The sequence below is a fragment of the Typopeltis vanoorti genome, chromosome 22, assembly GCF_054136105.1.
Source record: "Typopeltis vanoorti isolate ZY-2024b chromosome 22, IOZ_Tvanoo_1.0, whole genome shotgun sequence".
In the NCBI taxonomy this organism is placed as follows: Eukaryota; Metazoa; Arthropoda; class Arachnida; order Uropygi; family Thelyphonidae; genus Typopeltis; species Typopeltis vanoorti.
Window position 1 is genome coordinate 64,024,839 of NC_143570.1, and position 15,936 is coordinate 64,040,774.

At 37.7% G+C, this 15,936-nt stretch overlaps 1 protein-coding gene across 4 annotated transcripts in view; it reads left to right on the forward strand.

Moving 5' to 3' along the window:
- LOC150094462 (hemocytin-like) overlaps positions 1-15,936 on the forward strand; it is a 2,636,009-nt gene that overhangs the window by 1,557,653 nt on the left and 1,062,420 nt on the right. For all 4 annotated transcript variants that reach the window (XM_090412206.1, XM_090412207.1, XM_090412208.1 and 1 more), the window contains one exon: positions 14,248-14,469. In XM_090412206.1, the coding sequence (XP_090268332.1) occupies positions 14,248-14,469 (222 nt within the window). The remainder of the gene's footprint in view (positions 1-14,247; positions 14,470-15,936) is intronic.

Sequence of the window (15,936 nt, forward strand, 5' to 3'; positions counted from 1 at the left end):
CATCGCCATATGCTAATACCTTATCTTCCTTTTTAGTTGAAGGAACTGTTATTCCTCGCATAGCATGTGTATTGTTGACTTGTTGTAAGAAAGGTTCAAGAACTAATGCAAAGAGCAGTGGACCGAGAGGGCAACCTTTCTTGACTCCTTTTTGAATTTTTCCTGGTCTGACAGGAACCCATTAACTAGGAGATGGGTGGTTGAATTGGCTTAGGCTCCTTTGATAACAGATAGCAGTTTTTTACCTACACCAATTTGCTGGAGTATGTGGAATAGGAAGGGATGCCGGAGATTATCAAATGCTTGAGTAAGGTCTACTGATCTGATAGCACTGCCACTGACTGATCTTTCATGTTAACTAAGCAGATTAGATCACTTAGCATAAATACATTAAATTCTAGTGCTCAACCTGGTACTCCATACACCTGTGTGCTTTTAATTATATATTTCATTCCCACTTTGAGCCCATTATTTGATAATGCGGAAAAATATCTTGTAGTCAGTATTAGATAGAGAAATGGGTCTCCAGCTGCGGATTGAGGTGTGATCTCTATTAGGTTTAGGAATCAGGACAGTATGGCTTGCTACAAATTCATTTGGTATATGTCCTGATAAGAGAAAGGAATTAAATCGTGTAACTTGAATGGGAAGTATGAAATCCCAGGTCTCGCAAGAAAGTTCTATCCCTAGACAACCAGGTTCTGAGGATTTTCTTGTCTGGCATTCTTTATAGGCAGTGGTAACTTCACATGCTGAATGGGTCTCTCCCATCTTTGATATGAGCAGGAATGCCATTAATGTTAAAAGAGTTATAATTTCCAACAGTACTATTGTCTTCAAACAGATTTTTGTAATGTTTTTGAAAGGAGTCAAGGATGTCTTTAGTGGTGGACATATTTTCTCCATCAACACAGATTTGAGTGATAGTCCTTTCTTTGTGAAATTTTGTAAATTGTCTATTGAAGAATGCAGCTGAAGGGCTATCTGCTAAGTGCTGTTGTATTCTTATCTTAAAATTTCTTTCTTCTACTCATTTCTGCCTTTCCAGTTCTATTTCTATGTTAATGTTTCTAATGATGTTGCTACATTCTATACCATTGCATTGGTTTGTTACAACCAGCTCCACTCTTTATACAGATCTTTCAACTTTCCTTTTGAGGAAAGTCTGTTTATTTCCCCCATTCCATCATATTCTGCTTTACTGCTTGTTTGAATTTTAACCACATATCCCAATTACGGGTAACATTATTCCAATTCAAATAGAGGGTCTGGAATTTAGTTGAAAAGATCAATGGAAAATTTGGTGGAAGTCTCCATGGTCCAGTAGAGATCTCTACTTTTTCCATGCAGTGGAACTTAAGTATAACTGAATTATGATCTTACATGTTGATGTCAAGATGTTTTATCTGAATTATCCTATTTATAAGGGAAGAAGCGATATAAATTCGATCAATACAAGTACCAATACCTTGATTCATGTATATGTATGCCTGGAGATTAGGATTGCAAATCTTCCATATGTCTACTAGTTGAGCATTGTCAAGACATGTTTTTAAATGTGCATATCCCACTTTCCTCTCCTGGGGTGTCCTCCTAGTTTGTCTAATGTGGGGTTTTCAATACAATTCCAGTCTCTAACTGCTATGATGTAGTGCATAACATGTAAATATGGCTCCAGTTCCTGGAAGAATTTTTGTCTATCTGTTCCATTGGATGGAGCATAAACATTTATAAACCTTATTACACATCCACAGTATTTCCAATCTCTTGGCAAGATTCTCCCTTCTGCATCCCTTTGGATATTACAGAATGACCCAAGGAAGGGGGGGGGGGGGGCAAGAATAAGAACTCCTACTCCAACCCTGTTAAATCTTCCAAAGCGCCAATAAGAAAGAAGTGGATATCTATCTGCTAAACCTTTTATATCTGCAGAAGTATGTTTCTTGGAGAAACTAAAACCTGATATTATGGTGTAGCATATGTTTCCATATGCTACACCAGTCCGCGCGGTTAGCCTAGTGGCTTTGCGCTTCGCAACCATATGCCTGGTGAAGGAATGTCCTAGGTTCGATTCCCGTCCACGATGTGAGGAGCTTAAGGATCCTCCTCAGCCATAGCCAAGTTAGCCGGTTTTGGGCGTGGGCAGCAGGGTTTTTTCTGCCAGTTTATCTAAGGTTTTTCATCCCGCAAGCAGGCAAACCGGCCCCGTGAACACATAGGTTACAGTCATAAATACTTACGGCAAGGAAGGCAATGGGAAACCACCTTGCTCATAATCATCTCTCCCTAGAATGGTAGCATATAGCTACCCTCCTGTGGCCGTATGGCAGATGGGAACCAGAAGAAGATGTTTCCATATAGTTTCTTGTTTAATTTGCCTATGGAATCCTCATACTGTAAAAAACTGGAAAACAGTTTACAAGAAGCAGGTTACACAATTGCTTCTTCACGGATTGAAGACCTCATCAGGTTCATCCAAATTTTAAAAGTTAAAGACTTACTAGTGACACTTCAATAATCATAGCATCTCCTTTCTGCCCTGCCTCAAAGGTTCCATGGGCACCTTTCCTGCAGCCAGACTTTAATTCAAAAGCCAGGTCAAGGGCACTGTCAGTCTCTTAGCACATTCTCTCAAAACTCGTAGTGAAATACCATCCAGTCTCATAGCTTTACTAACATCCAGAATACTCAGTATGTGGAACACACACACTCTCCTCCTGCACCTCTAAACCTCGAACCTGCCCTATCCCTCTAGTATTCAAATTGACTCCTCCAGGATGAAATACTCCAATAAAATGTTCATTGAACAATTCCACTATGTCCTCTGCATCAGTCACTCTATTCCAATTTTTATCTCCCACAATATCATTCTTTCACAGTCATTTCTCCTCCTACTGGCCACATAGGGAAAAAATTCCCTAGGATTTTCCTTGGATCTAAGGGCCACTCTTTTCTCATATTCCAGTTTCGCCTTCCTTTCGATATAGTCACCCTTCTAGCCTGTGTCTTATATTCTTCATGCATCTTCTCTTCACAGGCTAGAAGAGTGACTATATCGTAGGAAGGCAACATGCTCCTGTTTAATATTGTTTGTCATCCACTTTACTCCAAATTGTATCCTCTTCTTCACTCGTGGAATACGGCCTACCATTGTTGCTAACAAATATTCCTTCACGATTTTCCAAGCACTAATGATATCCCAGCCTTCCAATTCCTCCCTTCACGAAACTTTCCCAAGTTGACGTCTAAGACTATTATAATCACCTGCTTTATAATTCAACATACATTCCCATCTCTTTGATACTCCTGCATGTCTATTCATTTTCCAAGTCAAAACCATATGGTCACTCTCTCCAACTGGTGGGAGAGATGTCATCTCAGTTATTATCAGCTCTTCTGATGCTATAACTAAATTCAAAACTATTGAACCCCTTGTTCCCTCTGTTACATGTTGCCTAAGACATTTGTCCCTCAAGAATTCTAGAAATTCCATTTCCTTATTGCTACATTCATCTTCCTTTCCCAATCTATACTGCTGTAGTTAAAATATTCCATTACAATCATTCTTATTGCACTTGCCATGCTCAACTGTCTCAACATCTCCTGGTCCCCACCCTATGTGCTCCTTGGTCTGTAGCAACATCTCACTAAATATCCTGTCTTGCCCACCTCCACCTCACAACATATGCTTTCAAAATCATTAGTGTCATAGCCTTCCAAAGCCTCCACTCTTAGAGGACATAGGTCGTCACTTATCATAAGCAGTACTTCACCACCACGCTTTCCCTTCCTATCCTGCAGAAAAATGTTGTACCCAGCAAATTCTATTCCTGTTATTATATCCTCTTCTGTCAACCATGTCTCTGTGATCCCAATAAACCTTTTGCCAGGCTGATGCTATCAGTTCCACCAATTCTTCTCCGTTATTCCGAATACTCCTGGCATTGGTATAAAGCATATAAATCCCCCCCTAGCTCCACTGGGCTCAGCATTACCTGATGTCGTCCCCCTTCTCCCAAGTACCCATTCCCACATGAGGCCATCCCTACTACCATCCTCCCTGGGACACACTGACTCATTCAGAACAGCAATCTCTCCAGATGCCTACAATTTCTCTCTGCTCTCAAACGCACTCCAAACATCCACGTATTCAAATCCTCTCTTCTGACTCATTCTCGCTATTATGCCATTCAATATCACCGCTCTACTGCTCAGCTCGACATTATCATATCTAGGCAACACACACACTATCTTTCCTCTCTGTATCTTCTTTCCTACATACTACTACTGATAATAATTTTTCTATTTCCATGATTCCATAATGAACTCACATTCCCAGTCTTGGTTTCCCTATGACTGCACATTGCAGAGATGTTGACTTTCTTTATCCTTGGCCAGTGCCTCCATTTCCCATGTACTGATTTTAATAGAGGCTTCTTCTACCTCTTAAATGGTTTATCTGGTTTTTCTTTTTATGTGTTTGGAATGTGAATACCTTACATCAAACTGGAAGATTGGAGATTGTAAAGATGGAGATGCTAAGATTGAAAATAGATGTTTTGGGAATGGTTGATGTCAGATGGAAAGCAAAAGGATATTTTAGAATAGAGGATGGAATAAGAATAATTTACTCAGGAGGGGAAGAGCAACATCAAGCAGGTGTTGGAATAATATTGAATAAACGAGTGGCAGGATGTGTGGAAGGCTACTGGCAAATCTCAGACAGAGTTTTAGTGGTAAAGTTGAAAGCAAAACCAAGAAATATTCTACTTATCCAGATATATTTACCTATTTGTGATTATGAGGATGAGAAGGTAGAGAGAGTTTATGGCGATATAGAACAGGGCTTGAAATCTAAAGAAACAAAAGATATAATTATAATACAAGGCGATATGAATGCAAAAATTGGAAGAGGAAGGAGGAAGATATTGTTGGGATATTTGGATTGGGAGTGAGAAATGAAAGAGGAGATATGTTGTTGGATTTCTGTAGAAAGCATGATTTAGCAATTATGAACACTTGGTTTAAGAAGCATCCAAGAAGATTGTACACAAGGAAAGCCCCAGGGGAGGATATAAATAGTAGAATAAATCAGATAGATCATATTTTGATAAACAAAAGATATAGAAACATTATAAAAGATGTGACAACATGTCCAGGAGCAGATTGTGATACAGATCACATATTGTTGTCAACTAAGAAAAGGATTAATCTAAAAAAGGTAACTACAGGGAAACGGAACAAATCATGGAACATGGAGCGGCTGAAGATACCAAGTACGGCAAATGAATTCTCAAAGAAAGTAGAGGAAGAAATGAACGAGAGAAATATACAAGTAAATGATGATGCAAGTGAAAAATGGAAGATTCTGAAGGAAAGCATAATTACTGCTACAGAATTGTATTTAGTCAAAAAGAAGAGGAAAGAGAGAAAAGAAAGAAACCATGGATGACGGAAAATATTTTGAGGAAAATAACACAAAGAAGAAAGTTTAATAGTAAAACAGAGGAGAAAAAAAGCAGTATAAAGACTTGAGTAGGGAGATACAAAGAGAGATAAGAAGGAAAAAGGAAGAGTGGTTAGATGAAATAAGTAAAGATACAACAGCAAAGGCAGAAAGAAAGGACATAAAAGGTGTTTATAAAAACATTAATATGATGACAGGAAGGAAAAAGATGCTAAGGACTGGAGCAATCAAGAAAAAGAGGTGAAATTCTGATAGAAAAAGAGAAGATATTACAGAGATGGGAAGAATATGCAAGTAAACTTTATGAAGACAGGGAAAGAGGAGAAAATCAAAGGAAAGAACATAGTGGGCAGAGACTGTGCATCATGAGGGAGGAATTGAATCTAGCAATTCAAAAGATGAAAGAAGGAAAATCGCCTGGAATAGATGGTATACAGATAGAACTTATAAGGAATATAGGTGAAAAAGGTATGGAAGTGTTATGGCAAATTATTAATGGAATTTATGAAGGACAAGAATTACCAGAGGAGTTTAGAAGATCAATTTTTATCCCCATTCCAAAAAAGACGGGAGTTTTAGACTGTAACAATTTTAGAACGATAAGTCTTATAACTCACACAGCAAAAATTCTGGTGCAAATAATTTTAGAGAGAATTAGGAATAAAATAGAAAAAGAAATGAATGAGGAACAGTTTGGATTCAGAACCAACAGAGGAACTAGAGAGGCTATAACTTGTCTAAGAATTATTGGGGAGAAAACAATAAACCATGGTGGAAAGTTGTTTTTGGAATTTCTAGATTTTGAAAAGGCATTTGATACAGTGAAACATGAAAAGTTTTTTGACATTCTAGAAAATACTGATATTGACTCTTATGGCTTGAAAATTTTAAAGAGATTATATTGGTCACAAATAGTGTCAGTATGTGTAAATGGAGATGAAACAGGAGAATTCCCGGTGGAGAGAGGAGTCAGACAAGGATGCAAGTTATCACCATTATTGTTTAACTTTTATAGTGAACAAATGTTTAGAGAGGCACTTGAGGATGTAGAAGAAGGAATAAAATTAAATGGAAGAATCATTAATAACTTTAGATATGCGGATAATGTGGTGTGATGGCAGAAAGTGAAAATGGGTTACAACAAATTATTCAAAGAATTGAAAACTCTTGTAAAGAGTATGGACTAAGAATTAACACAAAAAAACCAAGATAATGATAATGGGTAGAAAAATAGGAGATAATGTAAAAATAGGATGTGGAGGAAAGATTTTAGAAGAAGTGGAAAGATTTTAGAAGAAGTGGAAAGATTTTAGAAGAAGTGGAAAGATTTCAATATTTAGGTAGCTGTTTCTCAGAAAAAGGAACTTCAGAGTTGGACATTAGAAATAGAATAGGCAAAGCTAAATCAGCATTTATGGAAATGAAGAGAATTTTAATAAACAAGAACACTAAAATAGGCATTAGAATTGGAATAGTTAAAGCAACAGTTTGGAGTATTGCAAGTTATGGAAGTGAGTCATGGACACTCAGAAAGAGAGATATGGAAAGAATTAATGCATTGGAAATGTGGTGTTATAGAAAGATGGAAAAGATTAGCTATACAGAAAGAATATCAAATTCAGAAGTTTTAAGACAAGTTGGGATGGAAAGAACACTGCTAAAGAATATTATGCAAAGAAAGACCAGATTTGCAGGACATCTTCTGAGAGGTTCTTCGGGACACCTGACAAGAACTATATTACAAGGGAAAGTTGAGGGGAAGAGAAGACGTGGAAGACCAACTAGAGAGTGGTTTAATGACATCATGGAATGGACTGATTTAAGAATGATGGAAGTGACAGACAGAGAGAAATAGAGACGAGCTGCTCATCTGCTGCAACCCTCTGGCTAGAGGATGCTATCGGACGATGACGATGTGTTTGGGATACCATTTATTATGCTGAAATCCATGTAGTGTGTTTCATCTGTGCTGTATGTCTTACCCACCTTTGTTGTTGTTGTTGTTGTTATAGCTGGATTCTACCACATCTTTAAATCCGTATTTTTCCTTTATTCAGTGTCTCTTATATGATCTTTTTTGCTTATGTTACAGAACTCTTTTTTTCTATTGTCTTTTTAATTATTATTAATTTTTATTCATCCTTTTTTGTTATGTTTTGTTTAACTGCTGTAGATCCTTGCTTGTACAGTAATACTGTTAAATAGGTTTGATCTCTTTTTCATGTCTAATTTTTGTTTTGTAGCTTTTATCTGGTTAAAATTTGGATCTGTTTTGGTTAAAAAATCTGGTTAAAGCTAATGAAGCCAAAATGAATCCTAGGGAGTTCTTTCTATATATAGCCAACAAAAAAAAAAAGAATGATTATGGAAAGATGACATTGATTGGGGAAAATAGTATCAAGACAACTGTTGTAGAAGATATAATGGAGATGCTTAATGAGCAGTTCATAAAGATCTTTCATTCTTGTGAATGTCACTTCATGGAGAGATTGAGAGCAGTTGATGATGATGAGGAGGACAGACTGACTGTAAGTGAGTAAGAGGTGTATGAGGAGTTGAACAAACTTGTTAATGTTAATGAAGCTGTGGGACTTGATAATATATCACCACATATTCTGAAGGCAGATGTCAAATTTCTGGCACAGAAAGTTGGCATCTGTCTTGACATATTTTTTTAATATGAGTCTTGCACTGGGTCAAGTCCCATAGGAGTGGAAGGAGGACAAGATTGTGCTACTTCATAAGGGAGGCGATAGAACTCAAGCATCAAATTATAAGCCTATCTGTATATCAGGTGTTCTAGTTAAGTTGTTGGAGAAGCTGGTGAGACCTTGGATCCAGAATTGGGTTGACAACAATGGTATTATCTTTGATGGACAGATTTGCTAAAGGAGGGTCGTGTTTCAGTAATCTACTTGCTTATTACAATAAATTGACTGCTTCCTTGGACAGAGGAGAGGGATACACAGTAATATACTTAGATTTCTCAAAAGCTTTTGATAGATTACCAATTGATAAGTTGATAGTCAAACCAGAATGGATGGAATACGTGTGTAGAGGCTTAAGTGCTGTGAGGACATCATGTTGGAGGCTTAATGGATTTTTTACAACACTCAAAAAGAATTAAAATAGACTTTAATACTTCCTATATTTCGTCCTAGTCACTAGGACATCTACGGGGATTACAAAAAAATTAATGTAACATATGCACAAATAACAAACAATACTAAGCCCAACCACGTGGGTGACACTAAAGTCCTATCTAGGTAGAGCGCCCTCTAAGGGCAGTAGTAGGTGGCCTGGAATGTAAGGTGGGAACTCTGGTGATGAGTGTTTCCCAAATCTTTGGAAGCTTAATGCACCCATATTTATTGAGATTTGGTTGGTTTTTGAGAGCTGCTGCTGCTTCTAAGAAAAGTCTCTCTTTCTTGAATTTGCTGTGGTGGAGCATGGTGGTTTTCTTCCATGATACTCTGTGGGTGGTGTCCAAAACATGGTCAGCCAAGCCTGAATGGCCATAGTTGTGTTTGAAGATGTAAGATTTGTGTTCCTCTAGACGGATGGATGCTGATCTGCCTGTCTGTCCAAAGTACGCCAGCTTACAGGAACAGGGTACTTTGTAAACTCCAGGCAGAGAGAGAGAGGAGGGAGCTGATCTTTCGTAGAACGGATAAGGGTAGCCAGTTTTCGGTGGGGCTTATATGCTGTGTGTAGATTGTATTGTTTTAGTATCTTGGCAATTTTTTCAGATGTGCCACGGATGTAGGGTATGGTGATGGCATTTTTAAAATCTTGTTGATGAGAAGGAAGGGGAATGGGGGAGGAGTTGATTATTTTTTTGATACTGTAATCGCTGTAGCCATTGGAGAGGAAAGTGCTGTGTATGTGGTTAAGCTCATTAGTGAGGGCGGTTCCACTGGAACAAAGATTGTGGGCTCTCTTGGTAAGAGTTTTAATAATGCCATATTGTTGAGAGGGGTGGTGGTGGGAGAGTTTGTGAATGTATCTGCCTGTGTGTGTGGGTTTTCTGTATACGGTGAAGGTAAGTGTATCATTAGGCAGGCGTGTGACTAAGGTGTCTAGGAAGGGTAAACAATTGTTCTTTTCCTTTTCCATAGTGAACTGGATTCTTGGATGTAGACTACTGAGATGACTGAGGAAGGAGTCTAACGTGTCTGGGGCATGAGGCCAAATAGAGAACACATCATCTACATATCTTAGCCAGATAGAAGGTTTGAGTGGGGCTGAGTCTATGACTCGTTTTTCAAAATCTTCCATATAGAAATTGGCAAGGGGGGGTGAGAGGGGGGAACCCATGGCAGTTCCCTCTATCTGCTTGTAGATTTTGTTGTTCCAAGAGAAATACCCAGAGTTAATGGCAAAGGAAAAGAGATCTAAGATGTCAGAGGGAAAAACCTTTTCTAAGAGAGATAAGGTGTCAATTAAGGGAATATTGGTAAACAAAGAGGAGATATCAAAGCTTACCAATATGTCTGTCTTCTTCAAGGTTAAATTTTCTGTGAGGGCTTTAAAGTGGGTCGAGTTTTTTATATAGGAAGGGGACCTTCCGGTGAGGGGGATCAGAGAGTTGGCCAGCTGTTTAGATAGTCTATAGCAAGGTGCATTGGTAGCATCTACTATTGGCCTGAGTGGGGAATTGGCTTTGTGGAGTTTTGGTAAACCGTATATTCGGGGGGGACGGGAGCGAATAGGTTTAAGTTTTTTCGTGACATCTAGGGGCCAGGAAGATACTTTTTTGAGTAAAATTTTAAGTTTCTTAACTTGTGTTTTTGTGGGGTCGTGTTCTAGCGGGATGTAGGTAGCGCGATCGCGGAGGATAACGTTCATTATCCTCCGCGATCGCGCGGAGGATAATGAACCTTATACAGAACCGTATACAGAAAACCCACACACACAGGCAGATACATTCACAAACTCTCCCATCACCACCCCTCTCAACAATATGGTATTATTAAAACTCTTACCAAGAGAGCCCACAATCTTTGTTCCAGTGGAACCGCCCTCACTAATGAGCTTAACCACATACACAGCACTTTCCTCTCCAATGGCTACAGCGATCACAGTATCAAAAAAATAATCAACTCCTCCCCCATTCCCCTTCCTTCTCGTCAACAAGATTTTAAAAATGCCATCACCATACCCTACATCAGTGGCACATCTGAAAAAATAGCCAAGATACTAAAACAATACAATCTACACACAGCATATAAGCCCCACCGAAAACTGGCTACCCTTATCCATTCTACGAAAGATCAGCTCCCTCCTCTCTCTCTGCCTGGAGTTTACAAAGTACCCTGTTCCTGTAAGCTGGCGTACTTTGGACAGACAGGCAGATCAGCATCCATCCGTCTAGAGGAACACAAATCTTACATCTTCAAACACAACTATGGCCATTCAGGCTTGGCTGACCATGTTTTGGACACCACCCACAGAGTATCATGGAAGAAAACCACCATGCTCCACCACAGCAAATTCAAGAAAGAGAGACTTTTCTTAGAAGCAGCAGCAGCTCTCAAAAACCAACCAAATCTCAATAAATATGGGTGCATTAAGCTTCCAAAGATTTGGGAAACACTCATCACCAGAGTTCCCACCTTACATTCCAGGCCACCTACTACTGCCCTTAGAGGGCGCTCTACCTAGATAGGACTTTAGTGTCACCCACGTGGTTGGGCTTAGTATTGTTTGTTATTTGTGCATATGTTACATTAATTTTTTTGTAATCCCCGTAGATGTCCTAGTGACTAGGACGAAATATAGGAAGTATTAAAGTCTATTTTAATTCTTTTTGAGTGTTGTAAAAAATCCATTAAGCCTCCAACAGAATGGATAGAGTTGGATATTAGATTAATGCATTGGATCGGAGACTGGCTACCTGATAGATATCAGCAAGTTGTGTATGGGGGAGCAATATCCCAGAAGAGGAATGTCACTAGTGGTGTGCTGCAGGGGTCTGTTTTAGAGCCATTACTGTTTAACTTGTATGTTAATGATATTGGCGAAGATTTGGATGGAGATATTAAGTTGTTTGCAGATGATGCAAAGTTGGCATGAACCATGAATAGTAGTGAAGATGTTGTGGCCTTACGAGAAGACTTGAATAAATTGAGTGTTTGGGCACGGAAATTCGGATGTGAGTTCAATGCTGCAAAATGTACGGTTTTAAAATTTGGAAAACAAAGATGTGGTGTAGAATTTATGCTTGGTGGGGATATATTGTCAGAGGTGAAGGAAATAAGATATCTTGGGGTGATAGTAGATGGGGATCTGAAATTTAAGAATCTGAAATTTGGGACAATGCCGCAGAGGACACTGACTTGTAGAAGTTGGGAGATTCTTGTTCAATTGTATAAGGCTTTGATTAGGTCACACATGGACTACTGTGCACAGATATGGTCACCTGATTTTCAAAAGGAGGAAGTGATGTTGGAAAGAGTACAGAAGCGACTGACTAAGGTAGTTTCTGACCTCTGGAATGTTGAATATCAGGAAAGTTGAGTTGATCAATGTTGGAGAGGTTTTACAGAAAACAGTGGGAGATCAGGGAAGAACTACAGGTCATCCCTGGAAGCTGTATGAAGAGGGTGTGAGCAGGGGAGTGAGAAGCAGGTTTTTTTGCATGCAGAATTGTGAATGATTGGAATACCTTGCCTGAAAATTTGGTGTTTGCAGTGAATTTGAGTGTGTTTAAGTCATCGTATGATGAGCTGTGTTTATGATAAAAGGACCTCCTAGATGAGTCTTTCACTCCATTCGGTCTGGGATGATTATAATAATAATAACACAGGGCTGCTAAATTTGAGTCATGAAAAGTTGTCTGGAAACTATTAACTATTTCTGATTTATTTTTGACTGCTAATTTCAAATATCTCTTCCATTTTTCTCTAACACATAAGAATTTTTCACAAAATGGATCTCAATATTACAGTAAAATAACTTTAAAACACATTGTTGTTTTCTTTTTCTTCTTTTTCTTGTTCCTTCAAAGTTTCTTTTTGAATGGTTTCTGTGAAATTCTTTACCTGGGTTGTCTCTGTGCAACATCCAGCAGTAATTCATCATCGTGTTGACATTCCATCTGCCCTGATACCTTCTTTCCATCACCTTGATGTCTTGGTGGATTTGTTCTCCTTGCTCTTCACTGACAGTTCATAGATTCTCAGGAAAGTAGTCTAAATGAGAGTTGAGAAAGTGCACTTTTAAGCTCATGGAGCATCCCAAATCCTTTTAGCATGTCTTCCACAATCATTTTATTGTTGGGGTCCTTGTGATTTCCTAAAAATTAGTCGCCACCTCTTTCAAAGCTGTCCACTCTTCTTTTTCAACAGCTGCCATTTTTGATTCAAACAGTTTATCTTTCATAAGTTTCCTGATGTCTGGACCGATAAAAATACCTTCTTTCAATTTTGCGGTAGATAACCCCGGAAATTTTGCACAGATGTATTTAAAACACTCTCCTTCTTTCGACAAAGCCTTATCAAAATTGCTTCATCAATCCCTGTTTTACATATTGCCAGAAAATCAATAAGCAGGGTGATAGTAGTCTCACATTATTATTATTATTATTATTATTATCTGATTTTTTTTATTATTATTATTATCTAAAACCTCCAGAGAGTCTTTGACTCTCTGGAGGTTTCAGAATGAGGCTATACATCACCCAAACCAGCTGACATACCTTCCATTAAACTCATTCACAGTAGATACTCTCACTACCTCTAAGGGCAATTATTCCATTCATTCCCAGTTCTGTGAGAGAAAAATCTAGTTCTTACCCCTTTCTTAACTGCAAACAAACTTACCTTCCGTGGATACCTCTGCGTTCTCTATCCACGTTTCATATAATGAAAACGTTCATCAGTCAGTATCATATAACATCCATTCTGAAGTTTGTAGACCCCACCATTTCACCCCTCTTTCTTCTGTTAACTAGAATCCGTAGTCCATATACTCACAATCTATCCTCATAATCCGAATATAACCTTTGTAATTCTTCTTTGTACTTTTTCCACAGTTTCTTTATCCCCTTGAAACCGAGGAAATAGGTGTGGTTTTATCTAGGCCTTCTAAAGAGGCAAAATGTCTTCCTTATCCTTACAAGTCGAATTTTGCTTCAACATTGCAATTATCTCTGAGTTGTATTTGCAATTTTTGCTATGTGACTTTTGAACTTCAATTTCCTATCCACCATTACATCAAGATCACTAGCCTCATCAATTTGCACAGTGAATTTCATCTCCTGCCTAAAATTATTTTCTGACAATAATTTTTGTGGTGAATTTCATTGCCAGAAGTAATATAGACCACCATCACCCTGCTTATTGGAGGCCCAAAGTGGCTGATAAAATTCTATGTTTGGTCTCTAGAGTAGAATTTTTGGACTATGTAAAAATGTATTAAAAAAAATTAATAAACATAGAACAAAAAAACTTTAGCCCATCTGTACCAATGTCCGAATTTACAAAAATTCTGTCACGAATGGGAGCCACATGAAAAATAAATAATAAAAATATTAACAACTAAATGCTGTAAGGAACATGGATTAATTCATATGTCAACTGTGTGTGCTTGTGTGCGTGCTTGTGTGCATATTGTAGCTTGCTCCAGTGGTTAAAAAGGATTGAACAAATTGCAGCATAGAAAATATTGATATTAATAACAGTGAAACTTTGAGTTAATTAATATTATATTTTTTCAGAATTATTACTTGAATCAGTTATGTGTTTTCTTTGCATGTAATATTTCTTAACTCTTTTCAGAATGCATGGAATCCATGGGCCTAAGCAACAATCAGCTTCCAGATTCTTTAATTACAGTGTCCTCCTTTCTTAGTTCAACAACCAGCACTAATAGAATTAGGCTTTACACTACTGCAAATGTTGATGGAGCAGGAGGATGGGTGGCCAGTGATGATGATGAAAACCCAATGATAGAGATCTACTTCAGTGGATATAGAAATATTACAGGAATTATTACACAAGGTGCTAATTTAACTTTTAGTCAATATTTACCAATAAATTAATTATTATTCTTATCAGTTGATCATAAAATATTGCTTGAAAGGTTGATTGATTGGTAGAGCCTCTGCTACTAATGGCTCATGCAAAAAGTTAAGCAAGTTTGAGCGCGGTTAGTAGTTGGAAGGCTCAATCGTTCAATGCTGTTGCCACACTCTCCCTCAATGAGTCTTTGGACTCTTGGAGGTGTGAAATAATAATAAATAATAATAATAAAAAGGCTTATATGTTATTATCAATACATTTTTTATACAGTTATTTAAATAGACAATAGAAAATTGACACCTGATATTGTTTATGAAATAATCACTTTTACTACTTTCTTTTTATACAACTCTTTTCTCTACATAATCTGCTACACATGACACCACTTTTTTTTCCATCTGAATTTAAACTATTACATACTATTGTTCTTCGTCATAACATTTCTTCAGTGATACATAGCAATATTACTTAAAACATCATGTAGACTGCATGACAAATTCTAGAGCAATTCCAATCCTGAGCTGTCATTCTAGGGAGTATTCAAAAAAACCAATTGGACCTAGTGGCTTGTGGGACCTGAAAAAATCTACATTTCTGTTTTATAAAGCAATGCCTGATGTATTTATAGCAGTTAGTTGCATTATTTATTTATTTATTTATTTATTTATTTATTTTTTATGGTTGTGTTATTATTATTAGTATTATTAAGAGAGACCTCCAGGGAGTCAGAGACTTATTGAAGAAGGCTACATATTGCACGCACCAGCTAACATACTTGTTCTTGAATTCGTTCCCTGCACAACACACAACATACAATGGCTATCCTTTCCAATCATGCACCACCCTATGAGAAAAAATCTAGCCCTTGCCACTTTCTTGGCGACATTTATTCTCAGTTTCCAAGGATGCCCTCTTGTCCTTTCTCAACCTTCCATAAAATGAAAAATTCCATTAACTGAAATCCTGTATGACTCTTTTAGAAGTTTGTAAGTCTCAATCATATCATTCCTCTTTCTCCTATTTTCTAGTGTCTGCAGTCTGTAAATTCTTAATCTGCCTTCATAATCAGTATTCCACAATCCTGATATCATTTTTAACACTCTCCGTTTGTGCTCTCTCTCTCTCTCTCCACTGTATCAGAATCACAAGAGAACCCAGGAGACCAGACCTGTGCACAATAGTCCAAGTGAGGTCTTATCAATGTCTTGTAAAGAAGCAAAATGGCATCTTTATCTTTAAATGGGAAAGTTCATTATGAAATTTTCAGCATTGCAATTATCTTTTGAGTTGCATTTACAATCTTTGCTACATGGCCACTGAACTTCAACTTGCTATCTAGTAACAATCCATGGTACCTAGCCTGACCAATTTCTTCTAGCATAATCTCGCTAATATAATATGACATAAATTAAAGATGCTAAGAAATTCATCATCATCATCATCAAA